A 13,939-nucleotide genomic window follows, 5' to 3' on the forward strand; every position below is an offset into this window, starting at 1 on the left:
CTGAGCAGCGCAGCCAGGGCCGGGCGGGGACCCGGAGGAGGCGCCGCGGCCCCGGCCCCACCTGCGGACGTCGGGGACCTGGGGGCGCGGGAGCAGGGCTCCGCCCCGACGGCGTGGCCACCCGGCTGCGCCCACCGCTCGGGGCTCAGAGCCTGGGACCGCAGGCCGGGCTTCCCCGCAGCAACCCAACCCGGACCCGGGACCGCGGACCGCGCCGCGAGCCATGAAAATGCACTTCTGCATCCCGGTGTCCCAGCAGCGGCCCGACGCGCTGGGCGGCCGCTACACGGTGCGCAGGAGCCGGGGTCCCGCTGGGCCGGGGGAAGCGGTGACGGGCGGGGCGCGCCTGCTCCGGGGCTCACCGGCCGCGTCTCTGTTTGCAGCTGTACTCCGTGTACCTGGACGGGCTCCTGTTCTGCAGGGTGCGCTACAGCCAGCTGCATCGCTGGAACGAACAGGTGAGCGCGCCCCGGGCGGTCCAGCCCGGTCCCCGGACGCAGGTGAGGAGGGTGCGCCCCGCGGGCTCCGGGCCCTGAAAGCAGTTCAGGCTCCGGATCCGCGGAACACGTGGTGGGAAGGATCAGCTGTGGATTATCCGGCTCAGAACTCAGTGCGTCCACCTGCCGCTGCCCCTCACACCTCGCACTTACTGTTCCCCCTTCTTTAGAAACACCTCCATTTTAAAGAAACTATTTAGATCTTAGGTGGCTATTGGTTTTTATTATTATTATTTTTAAAATATGTTTTTATTGATTTCAGAAAGAAAGGGAGAGGGAGAGAGAGAGAAACACCAATGATGGGAGAGAATCATTGATTGGCTGCCTCCTGCATGTCCCCCACTGGGGATGGAGCCTGCAACCCCAGCCATGTGCCCTTGACCAGAATTGAACCCTGGACTCGGGACCCTTCAGTCCACAGGCCTACGCCCTCTCCACTGAGCCAAACTGGCTAGGACTGGTATTTATTATTGATTTAAAACAGTCACTAACAATTAGGCAGTTACTGATGCCCGCGGGCTTTGCATGGAATGGCGTGCTTATAACTTTTACGACAGTCCTATGAGCTAGGACACAGCTAGCCACACTTAGCAGATGAGAACACGGGGGCACAGCGTGCCCAAAGTCATACTGCTGGTCAATGTCAGAGGCAGGATTTTATCTTTATAATTGCTTGGACTCAGTCGATTTTTAAAAAAAAAACCGAAGTTGACAAAATAAATTGTATCAGTTTAACGCTTGAGTCAAATGCTCGAGTTCTAAACTGCCACGCTTTTCTCTGTTCTGGAATAACTCAGTAAGATCTGGAGTGTGCAGGGTGATGGATTTCGGTAAAGGTATACAATTACCACACCATAATTAAGACAGAGAGCAGGCCCCACATTCTAAAAGTTCTTTGTCTCCTTTGCCCTCCATCCCATCCCTCCACCTCTGGCCCCAGGCAACCAGGCTCTGCTTTCTGTCACAGGGCCCCAGGCCCAGGATTTCACTCCAGCTGCTCAGCAAGCCCTTGTAAGGCTGGTTTTGCATCCTCGTCATCACCCACGTCTTATAGACAGTAAGGCTGACAGGCATAGCAAATACAAACACAGGACGCCCAGTCCATGTCCCATACACAGCACACACTTTTTTAGAATAAGTATGTCCCAAGCAATATTTGGGACATGCTTCACTGGGCATTTTATCTGGCAACCCTAAGCCTGACACTGAAAAGGTGATCTCTCATAGCCACTTGGCACCTAGATTCTATTCTTCCTATTCTATAGAAGATGTGAAATAGCTCAGGGTTTTTAATCTGATTCAATACAAAGCACTATAAAGAAGGAAACTATAAAAGCCCAATCCGCTCCCGCATGTGTGTGTGTGTGTGTGTGTGTGTGTGTGGTGAGTATAAGTGTATTTTCAGTTGGTTTCCTGGGAAGTTCTGCATCCCCATAGAATAGAAACTTTGTCTTAAGAATTAACTGACTTATTCATGTACTTAAGAACTGTTTACTGAGTTCTTCGGGCTGAAGGGTCCGGGGTTCGATTCCGGCCAAGGGCACATGCCCAGGTTGTGGGCTCAATCCCCAGTAGGAGGCAGCCAATCAATGATTCTCCCTCATCATTGATGTTTCTATCTCTCTTCCCTCTCCCTTCCTCTCTGAAATCAGTAAAAAAATATATTTTAAAGTACATATTATCTGAACATTGTCTTCTTTAAAATGTCCAAAAATACGTCATAATACAAGAACAGAAGGGATATGTTTTCCTTTTGTCCTCTTGAAATAATTTTTTTTTAAATATATTTTATTGATTTTTTACAGAGAGGAAGGGAGAGGGATAGAGAGTTAGAAACATCGATTAGAGAGAAACATCGATCAGCTGCCCCCTGCACATCTCCCACTGGGGATGTGCCCGCAACCAAGGTACATGCCCTTGACCGGAATCGAACCTGGGACCTTTCAGTCCGCAGGCCGACGCTCTATCCACTGAGCCAAACCGGTTAGGGCTTGAAATAATTTTTTGAGAGAGTGGGCTAAACCCGTGGTCGGCAAACTGCGGCTTGTGAGCCACATGCGGCTCTTTGGCCCCTTGAGTGTGGCTCTTCCTAAGCCTTAGGAGTACCCTAATTAAGTTAATAACAATGTACCTACCTATATAGTTTAAGTTTAAAAAATTTGGCTCTCAAAAGAAATTTCAATCGTTGTACTGTTGATATTTGGCTCTGTTGACTAATGAGTTTGCCGACCACTGGGCTAACCTATCATACCAGGTAATTCTTCCTTAGGATGCGGCTGGGTTTTATACCTAAACTGTGTGCTGTCTGATGCCAGTAGGAAAGGCTCTATTTCGATAGAGTTGAAGAACTTGTGAGTTGACCGTGACTTTTGGCAGACTTACCTACAAGCTGTATGTTTATCTCCACCCTTCCAGCAGTACTAGAGAAGGGAGGGGAAGGATTCTTTGAGAAGTCAGCTCAGGCTGTAAAACCTGCTGGGAGAGTTTTTGCTCTGTGATGGGTATTGGAACCTGAATTCTTGTTGACTTTCTGGAGGCTCTGCAAGCTGCTCTCTTGGAGATGCTTAACCCAGGCAGCCCTGCTGTGATCCCAACCAATTTGGGAGCAGCTGCGACATTTATGAACATGTGCCAAGGAAGACAACGGCCTTTTAAAGATCACTTAGTCAGTTAATAAAAAATAATAATTGCATGCAAAGAAGACAGGGTTCTGCTTCTATTTAATGGAATTAGCAGAGATGGGGTGGGGGTGGTGGTGGTGGTGGTGTATAAATCCCAGGAAGTTTGAGTTGCCTTGTGGGGCAGGTGCCTTTGGACAGTCTATGGCATGGCAGGAAAATGTCCTGGAATGGAAAAGAAACAGAATTTTGTGCTGCCAGATTTAGAAGAAAGTTTGCAAACTTAAGTGGCTACAGGAGTGGGACTGGTAATTTAAACGAGAGGCACAGATCAGGTGAGAGGCCAGGGGGCGTGGGAACTGCCTAGTCTCTGAAGGGGATGGTTGCTTGAGAGAATGGGAGCCCAGTGATTCCAGATATTCTGATTTTTCAAGAGAAGCCAGAATTCAGTTTGTTCAAAATAAACTTTAATTTTGTAGACCAGTTGTGGGTTTACAGAAGAATTGCAAGGATAGTACAGAACTTCTAGATACCCGGCACCCGGTTTTCCCTCTTGTTTTCCGTTAGCATGGTGCGTTTTTACAGCTAATGAACCAGTGTTGCTATAATATTATTAACTGGAGTCTATAATTTATTCAGACTTCAGGGTTTACCTGGTGTCCCCATCCAGGACACCATGTTACATTTATTGTCACGTCTCCTCAGGCTTCTCTTACCTGTGACAGTTTCTTAGGTTTCGTGGTTATGAATGACGCGGACTGTTCTGAGGCGTACTGGGCAGGTATTCTGTGGACGGTCCCTCCATCGGAATCTGATGTTCTCACACGCCTGGACTGCGGCGATGTGTTTTTGGGAGGGAGACCACGGAGGTCCAGGTCCCTCGTCATCACACCCTAGAAAGGGCAGCCACTATCAACGTGACCCGTCCCTGTTGGCGTTAACGTTGATCTCCTGGCTGAGGTAGTGATTGGCAGGTTTGGCCACTATGAAGTGACCCTTTTATCTCCCCTCCCACACTGTATTTTTGGAAGGAAGTCGCTGTGTGTGGCCCACAGTTAGAGTTGGGAGTTATACAGTGGGGCCTTGACTTTCGAGTGTCCCGACTAACGAGTCTTTTGAGATACCAGCTGTCTCTCGGCTGATTTTTTGTATTGAGTTGATAGAGTAATTTGAGTTAACAAGCTCCTTAACGAGCTCCTTAATGAACTTGGTCTCAGAACGAATTAAACTCGTAAGTCAAGGCCCCACTGTACTCCTTCTCCTTGTGGGATGAGTGTCTACATAAGTCATATGAGATTCTTCTGCACAGATTTGTCTATTCTCTCCTATTTATTCATTCATTTATTTACTTATTTATTTATTCACTCATTTATATTTGTATGGACTCCTGGATAGTGACTTTATACTTTGGGCTGTGCTTCAATACCGCTTTATTTTGGTGCTCAAATTGTCCCAGCTCAGCCCGTGGGAACTCTTTCACTTTGCTCCTGTGTCTCTGTGATGTATCCCTATTGCTGATGGTTTTTTTCCCTGAGCACTTCCCTACTTGCTGGTGCTACGAGATGCTTCAGACTCATCTTGCATATTCCCGGCCTCAGTCCCAGATGAGCCATTTCTCCATGGAGCGCCGGTAGCTTTTACTGGAGAACGGTATTGGAAGCCCCGATCCGGGCACTGCGTGTGTTTTTGCCACTGCGACGTTGTTGTTTCTAGCCCCTCAGCTGACAAAGTGAGGAATCCATGTGTGTATAGCACAACTGTAGAGAGTTCAGCATGCAACTGTCTGTCTCTATATGAAACCAAACATGAGCTCAGGCCAATATCTCCAACTACAATCCACATGGACCATTACAGCCTACTCGCCTGATTTTCTGAAAACTCCCACTCCAGCCATGAGAAACCCGATTCCCACCACCTGCCACCTATTGACTAAATTGTTTGATTCTATCCACACATAGAGCGGTATTAGGATGAACTTCTACCCCCTGGGAAACAACTTGATCAACTAGGGTACAGTCCTTCTGTGCCCTTTTTCTTGCCTTAGGTTTTACAGACTCCACTCATTTGCAAAGTTGCTTAGGTGGGTGCCTTTTTCCTTTGTTGCAATGTTTCATACATTTGTAATATAGTTAAATTATTTTTTTTTTATATTCTGCATTTCATCTGGGTTTTTTCCCATTTCCTACATGATTAAAAAAATATATATATATACACATATATATGTATATGTATATATATATATATATATATATACACACACTTATTTTATTTTATTTTTTTAAATTGATTTCAGAGAGGAAAAGAGAGAGGGAGAGAGAGAAACATCAATGATGAGAGAGAATCATTGATCATCTCCTCCTGCATGCCCCCTACTGTGGATCGAGCCCACAACCTGAGCATGTGCCCTTGACCAGAATTGAACCCAGGACCCTTTAGTCTCAGGCCAGTGCTCTATCCACTGAGCAAAACTGTGTAGGGCTTAAAATGTTCTGGTAGCCTGATTTAAAAAGCATAAAAGGAAACATGAAATTAATTTTAATAATATATTGTATTTAATCCAGTATATTAAAAATATTATCATTTTAACATGTAATCAATATAAAAATTATTAGCGTGATCTTTTACATTCTCTTTCCTAAGAGACCAAGTCTTTATAATCTGGGTTGTGTTTTTACACTTTGGCACATTTCACCTCTGACTAAGTCACATTTCCAGTGCTCCTTAGCCACAGGTGACTAGTGGCTACCAGCTACCATATTAGCACAGCTGCAAACATTTGGTGGAAGTGGGATGGGGTGATTAAGTTCCTAACCATTGTCATTGATATCACAGGTACTACTGGGGTATGCATTGAAGAAATACTGTATGATGTGAGTGGTGGGCAATCTTGTAAAAACAAATGAAAAATTAAAATGTACCTCAAATCTATCAAACTCAGACTGGAGTTGTCACTCTGTGACATGTGTAATAGTATTTCTAGAAACCTACACTGAAATAAATTCCTCCTTAAGCTAATCCAAGTATCCCTGTTCCTTTCCTTTGGCCATCAGGAAGGGTTAATTAAAAATATTTTAAATTGAATTTACTGGGGTGACATGGTTAATAAAATTATACAGCTTTCAGGGGCACAATTCTACAACACATCATCTGTATGTTGTATTGTGTGTTCACCATCCCAGGGCAAGTCTCTTCCCATCACCATTTATTCCTTTACCCTCACCTACTTCCCCCTCTCCCTTTACCCTCTCCCCCTTTTCATATTGTAATCACCATACTATTATCTATGAGGTGTGTTTGTTTGCTTGCTTTTGCTTAATTAGGGAGAGTTAATTTTAAATAAAGTGCTGGGATGAGATGTGCCCTAAGAGGAGCCTTTGGTATCTCACCAACCTTGAAGTGGAGGCTCTTTGCCATAAATGTGTGTTTTCTGGATCTTTCAGCTGAGACGGGTCTTTGGAAATTGCCTGCCTCCCTTCCCACCAAAGTACTATCTCGCGATGACCACATCTATGGCTAATGAGAGGAGGGACCAGTTAGAACATTATTTGCAAAATGGTAGGTATTTGGGTTTTTTAAAAATAGATTTAATGAAATACAGGTTGCACAATATGAAATCCACTCATTTAAAGTGGACAATTCCGTGGTTATATTTACAGGATTGTGCAGCGGTCACCATGGTCTAATTTGAGAACATTTTTATCACTTTGGCACATTTCACCTCTGACTAAGGAACTTATGCCTGTTATAAGTCACCCCCTAGTCCTTTCCCCTACTAGCCCCTGCCACCCACTACACTCATGTCTGTCTTTATAGCTTTGCTTCTTCTGGACATTTCAGATAAACGGAATCATGTAATAGGTGACCTTTGTATTTGATTTTAAAAATACTTTTCTTTTCTCTAGCTTCCTTTATAGTAAGAATATAGTACATAATACACATAATATACAAAATACATGTTAATCAACTGTTTATCTTACCAGCAAGGCTTCTGGTCAACAGTAGGGCATTAGTAGTTAAGTTTTGGGGGGGAGTCAAAAGTTCTACTGTGACATTCGACTGCATGGGGGTCAGCACCCCTAGCCCCTGCATTGTTCAAGGGTCAACTGTATACAATGAAAGGTACATTCCCTCCCACCCCAGGCCCCCAAACTTCTAGAAGTACACATTATTACAAGTGGATTCCTCAGAAACCATCTGCGTGTATACTATCGTGTGTGTACACCCCTGTTTGTCCATCACTAACTGAAACTTACTCTATACATTTGTCTATATCTGATTTTTAAAAGCTTTTTATTCTGAAAGATTTTCTGACTTACAGAAAAGTTGCAAAAAGTAATGCAAAAATGCCTGTGAACGCTTCACCCAGACTTCCCAAATGTTAACATTTTACATATGCCTTATCATTCTCTCTCGCTTTCCCTGCACGTGTGTCTACCTATTCATATATATTGTCTATAACTTATTGAGATACTTGTGTTGTACACACAAGCCACTTTGCCTTTGCATAGTTCTATGTGTACTTCCTAAGGTCAAGGACATGCCCTTCTATAACCACAGTATAGTTATCAAAATCAGGAAATTAACAGTGATACAATGTTACCTAGAGACCTTATTCAAACCTCACCAACGATCCCACTATGTCCTTCATAGCAAAAGAAAAAAGTTTTTTTCTTCTGTATGCTGTTTTTCCCCCTCTTAAAAATATATATTTTACAGATCATTCTAGGTCAGCCGTTTATTTCCTTATTTCTCATGGCTGCACATTTTTTTTAAAGCATAGCCAATGAAAATTCTAGCAGTCATCTATTTCCCATCTGTCTTTTGTAATGGAGAATATACCCCTTTCAGACCTGCTAAATAAGCCTTTCAAGCTCACAATGTAATACTTTTTGAATTTTCATTCTCTCTTGGTTTGCTTCCTCACATCTTAGAGACAGACTCGTTTCACCGCTGGCCTTTTCACAGATGATCTCAGTGCTTATGGGGTCAGTCTCCAGGCCTGGCCTTTATCCGTGGCCTCAGTGTGACTCGTGCATCCTCGTTGGCAGGTGGCTAGTGAGCAACTCGGGTTTGCGTGAGCGAAGTGAGATTCCGGGACACGGTCGCCTGGGATTGCTGTGATGGGTTCGTGTTGTCGTCAGGGCTGCCTGGAGGCAGCAGGCTTTGCAGATTTTCATGTATTTGAGAGGTCAAAGCTCTACTGCCTTCAAGGAGGCAGCAAGGCCTGGAGGGTTCCCGAAGGTGGGAGCAGTTTAATAGGGAAGTTAGCCCGGCCCCATGCTAACTGGCTCCATGTCCGTGTTTTTCAGTAACCGTGGACCCAAACATGTTGAGAAGTGATGTCTTCGTTGAATTTTTAAAGCGGGTGCAGCTGGTAAGCTTGCTCTTCTTTGCTAAGGTCCTTGTTTCGCTGCAGAACAGGTCTCTACGTGAACCACGCGTGTGTTTCTGGCCCCACAGAGCCTGGACTCAGGTAACACACATTCACGTGGAGCACTTGGGAGGATGGTTCCTATTTTGCTCTTTTGGAGGTTTAGATTCCGGATGGAAAATTCAGTGTGTCACTTGACTTTTCGCTCATTTAATAAAGCAGTTACCTTATTAAGTATTTGTACATCTCAAAACTGGTCCGAGAATCTTATATCATGAAGGGCCCCATGACAATGCAGCAATGCCACTTCTTTGTTTTTAATTTTTTAAATTTTTGTTCATTTCAGAGAGGAAGAGAGAGTGAGAGAGAGAAATAGCAATGATGAGAGAGAGTCATCGATTGGCTGCCTCCCAGACCCCCCCTCCTGTGGATCGAGCCTGCAACCGAACATGTGCCCTGACTGGAATCGAACTGTGACCTCCTGGTTCATAGGTCAATGCTCAACCACTGAGCCTTGCCAGCCGGGTGGGATGCCACTTCTGTAGCTGAAATGCCCACCTGTGTTATGGTGGAGCCAGCAGGGCAGCAGTAATGGCCATGCCACCATTACTTGTACATTCTCTGCTCCTGATTGTATTATAAGTGGATCACAGAGAAAATCCATCTGAACAGAGTGACATGCTAGTACAGCAGCTCACTTTCCTTCGTTGGGCTCAGCCACTGCCCACGTGACCACATTCTCTGTCCGTGCACAGAGAGAGGCTGAAACTTTCCCAAGTACGCTGTTGAGCACACCACTCCTTCTGGTTGTACAGATGGGGACATCTTTCTGCCTGAAGCTCTGTTCTTGACTGAATGGAAAAATTTCGAAAGGCTTAGTTGTACAATGTGATAGCATTGACCTGGGTCTCTAGCTCGGGGAAGAATATTACCTTGATCTGATTTGTAAAACGTGGGAGCAAATTTTACTTATTCAGTCATTTAACTGTGTTGATATACATACTGATCCACTCAATGTAAGAAATGACCGTAGAGCTTCTATTGTGTAGTCATTTGAATTTACACATATACTTGATGGTTTAAGAAATACACACACAGCCCTGGCCAGGTGACTCAGTTGTTTGAATCATCGTTCCATACACCAAAAAATTGTGGGTTTGATCTCCAGTTCAGGCATGTGTGGGAAACAACCGATTGATGTTTCTCTTTCCCATCTCTCTCAATCTCTCTCTCTCTCTCTCTCAAGTCAATGAAAGTATCCTTGGGCAAGGATAAGAAAATACACACAGACACACACACACACACACACACACACGCACTTTCTTTGAAAAGTCAGTTGTTGAGGTGATGATAGTGGTAACATTCAAACAGCACACAAGGGTCCAGGATAAAAGTAACCACCCAGACCTCAGAGCCAACTGTGGTTCACAGTTCAGTGTGTGTTCTTCACATTTCTATACACATACAAACATTCACACGTATGTATATCAGTTTGTGTTACAAATAGTCACACACACCTACTCACTGTTTGAATCTTATATTTTAGAACTTACATCTTGCAAATCATTCTGTGTCAGTACACAAGAGGGGTGTTTGGTCTTGACTCTATCATCTTTGTGTGTGTGTATTATGGTTTTTAAAAATTATTCCATATCGATCATTTGAAGCTTTGTTTTGAGTGCCTCTTTTTTCCAGGTAATTTGAAAGATCTCTACGTGCTCTGGGTCTCAGTATTTTTCCTTTATAACGTCATGCCAAAGCCTTGTGCTGCAGCTGCGTTCAGCAGCGTCTCTTCTTGCTTCTTCTGATAAGGTTTTCACGATGGTTTTATTTCCCCCTTTCCTTTCTTCTGTGAACTTTGCCAGCTTGCTTTTATATCCTTTCACTATCTTGCCTCTTCTCTGAGGCTTTTATCTGTTCTTTGAGATCTGAGTTCAGAGAAGCCATATTCTTACTAATACATCCATCGTTTTCACCTCTTTGGCGGCATCATTTTTTGGATGCGTATGTTTTACCCTTAGTTGGTCATGTTTCTTTCCTCCTTTATTTCAGGGTTTTGCCAGGTCCCTGGCCAGGTCTTCCCGGGCAGTCCCTCAATTTTGAAGGTTCTGTGCTTGGTGAGCCAGCTGTTCCCTGACACGCAGTGCTGGGGAGGAGCCGAAGTTCAGTCATCCGCCTCTGTCTGGTTTCTGCCCTCAGGCCCTAACAGTGTGTAGCAGTGAAACAGTTCCTCATATCATCGTCTAGCTTTTTATTTATTTTTAAAATGTTTTCATTGCTTTTTAAAATATATATATATATATATATATATATATATATATATTGATTGATTTCAGAGAGGAAGAAATGGGGAGAGAGAGATAGAAACATCAATGATGAGAGAAAATCATTGATCTGCTGCCTCCTGCATGCCCCCTACTGGGATGGAGCCTGCAACCCGGGCATGTGCCCTTGACCGGAATTGAACCTGGGACCTTTTAGTCCACAGGCCGATGCTCTATCCACTGAGCCAAACCGACTAGGGCATATTGCTTTTTTTGGTAAGAGCGAGAGGAAGGGAGAGGGGAAGAGAAACATTGATGAGAGAGAAACATAATCGATCAGCCGTCTCCTGCACGCCCCCTTCTGGGAATCAAGCCCACAAGTTTATTTTAGAGCCAAGGAGAGGGACACAAGGGAAGCAACCTGTCCAGCTTTACACAGGTCGCATGCAGCGCGTGCGGGAGGTAGGCTGGCAACCCAAGCAGTCTGCTGTGCGGATGGCGCTTCTGAACCACGTGGTCTGGCCCGGGCCCTCAGTGCTGACACACGGAATACTGCAGCCCACCTCTCTGGCCTCCCCCATCCTCCAGGCTCTCTTCCAGTCCAGGCCATTCTCACCGCTGCCAGCCAAACCTTTCTGTAACTGCCCTTCCACCCTTCCCTTTCCCTATCCGGAACCACCAGGGCACCTTTTAAATAAAACCCTCAGTCGCCTGATTTCAGGACCACCCATAATCTGACTCGCTCTACCAAATGCTTCCTCGCTTTTCTTTTGCAGAAGAGTTGAATAAAGATGTGCATTTATATCATTTTCACTGTTCCTGTAGTTTAGATGTCTTAATGGTCTGCCATCTGGCTTGCCTTGGGAGTTACCTTGAGGTAACCTAAGTGAACACTAGCTTTTCTTTAGAATCTTATCAAAAAGCAGTGACATTTCCCCCATTCATTTTGTGAGTGGTTTTCCCCTGAGATAAGAGATGTTTGTGGTTATAGGCCAAGGACTTTAAGAACCCAAGTGTACCTAGAAAGCGACTATCTGCCCTGGGGGAACGCCTACCCCTTTGGTTTCTCTCTCTCTCTCTCTCTCTCTCTCTCCCCCCTCCCATTCCCTCTCCTCACTCCCTTCCACTCTCTCTAAAAATCAATGGAAACAATGTCCTCAGGTGAGGATAACAAAACAAACAAAAAGATATGTTGTTTTTTTTGGGGGGGAACCAGTCCATTGAATTTGGAAAACAGTAGATTCTCTCTTCTAAAGTACTCAGGCTCAGACTTACAGACCCTTAGTAACTGTAAGTATTGGGGTGAAGGGGGAGAGTTAAAATTTAAAGCCAAAGCTTGCCTTTTGGTAACAGCATTAGAAACAATAGGCCTGTCACCAGAGGGATTGGACTTTGGAGGTAACTGGGCGACGTGGTGGGGTTTGGGGTCCCTCCTCCATTCCCCAAAAGCCGGATGTCTCGTCTGTTGTGTCTGTGAATGGGGTGGGGGTGGGGGCGGGTGCAGGAAAGGGGAGTTTGCCTGTTAAGGGGGAAGGTTTCACCTGGTCAGCCCACCTGAGCCCCAGCTCTGTGATCTCCAAACCGTCTTCAGATGGCCCTGTGGACTCCTCTCCTGATGCCAAGAAGGAAGGTGACCTGGGCTGGATGCACAGGCGTTAGTCACTGAGATGAGGTTACCCTCCCCCCCCCAACTCCGCCCCTGGGTCACTCTTACTGTGTTACTAATACCCTGGCTCAGAGAGTAGGCTCAGGACACAGAAAGAGGTTTGAGGGGCTCCCAGTTCTCCCAAGGATGCGCCATGACGAGTGCCATTCTAAGGGCCTAGGAGAGCGCGGACCCGCTGCATACAGTGGGTGTTGGGGATCAGGGCTTCAGCCCGTCATAGACCCGGGATGCGAGTCTGTGACCTGGGTCGCTCTGTGACTGACAGGACCCCATCTGGGAGGTGCTAGAAACCGTGCCCCACCAGGTACAGCCACCCTGTGGGGCCGTTGGGGCAGCCCCTGGCCGTGCCTCCTCCCAGGTGCCTCCCTCTTTACAAACTGAGCCCCAATCAATCTCAGCTTCGACCTTCCCTAAACCCCGGTGGCCTCGGTGTCCCTCGTGTGTCCTGACACTTTGGAGCCTCCATCCAGAAGCCGCACAGGCCCGGGGTGCACTCCACCCGGCATCCCGCATCCCCTCGGGAATCGTGAACACGGGCAGAGCGCGCTGAGCTGGGGCGCTGCCCTCAGCGGGCGCCCGCGCACAGATAGCAATGTGCTCCACATGCAGGCCTCAGTTTACATGCTCAGGTTTTTGCTGTAGCAGAATCCTACATTATTGCATTCCGTGGACGTTTAGGGATGTTTGGAAATATTAAAAATGAGAGTTAAAATCTGAGACCACCAAAGGTCATGTGGATGATTTTTCCCCCTAAAATGGATGCCTTGTTGTTTATTTGGAAATTATTCAAGTTCCATGTCATTGCATTGCCTTGGCACCTCTCCAGACCCCTCCCAGCTCTTTCTCTGCCCCCCAAACTCCAGGCCCCAAATTTCTGCCCTGGGATCTTGTGTGCTTCTGGGTACAGTGACCCTCCGGGCTGGGGAGAGGACGCTGCTGACTGTCCCCGGGGAGGGCCCCACTGGGACCCGCGGCGCTTACCGTGCCTTCCCTGTGCTCACAGGACACGTTCAGCATCACCGCCAAGAAAGCCGCCCTGGACGTACTGCTGCCCGATGGAAGGAGCATGGAAGTCGACATCCTCACATCAGACACGGCCGAAAGGGTCCTGGAGGTAAACGTCACCTACACTGCAGCCCCAGACGAAGGCAGGGAGCCTTGTTGAAGGCAGGGAGCCTTGTTGAAGGCAGGGACTAGGACACGGTCACCTTTTGGAAGCTTCCCACCTACCCTTCCACGCTGGGTCATCTACCTGTGGAGATGCTGGGATTTTCGGGGAGACTGGCCGAGAACCCGAGCTCCAGCTTGCCCCCCAGGCCTCTGCTTTCCCTCTCCCCAGGGGCACCGACTTTCCAGCGTCTCCTAGGGCCTCCCCACGCCAGCGGTCAGTCCCCTGGCACTCGGCCGGGGATGTGCCCTGGAAATACGCCAAGTGCTTTGTTACGGGGTGCTCTGTGGTTGGGGACAGAAGGACAGTGGGGCCCAGATGAGGCTGAAACAGGCCGCACCCAGGTGGGCTGCTG

At 46.6% G+C, this 13,939-nt stretch overlaps 1 protein-coding gene across 5 annotated transcripts in view; it reads left to right on the plus strand.

The window, feature by feature from the left end:
• The window catches only part of SNX31 (sorting nexin 31), a 41,462-nt gene continuing 27,523 nt past the window's right edge, over window positions 1–13,939 (plus strand). For 3 of the 5 annotated variants that reach the window (XM_070391834.1, XM_070391836.1, XM_070391837.1), the window contains exons 1-5: window positions 1–289; window positions 384–458; window positions 6,556–6,670; window positions 8,425–8,489; window positions 13,420–13,530. In XM_070391834.1, coding sequence (XP_070247935.1) covers window positions 224–289; window positions 384–458; window positions 6,556–6,670; window positions 8,425–8,489; window positions 13,420–13,530 — 432 coding nt within the window. In that variant the 5' untranslated portion in view covers window positions 1–223. The other 2 variants (XM_070391838.1, XM_070391839.1) reach the window with 2 other exon arrangements.

Source organism: Myotis yumanensis, unplaced genomic scaffold (assembly GCF_028538775.1).
Source record: "Myotis yumanensis isolate MYYU_CA2020_CCGP unplaced genomic scaffold, mMyoYum1.0.hap1 SCAF_15, whole genome shotgun sequence".
NCBI classification, from domain to species: domain Eukaryota; kingdom Metazoa; phylum Chordata; class Mammalia; order Chiroptera; family Vespertilionidae; genus Myotis; species Myotis yumanensis.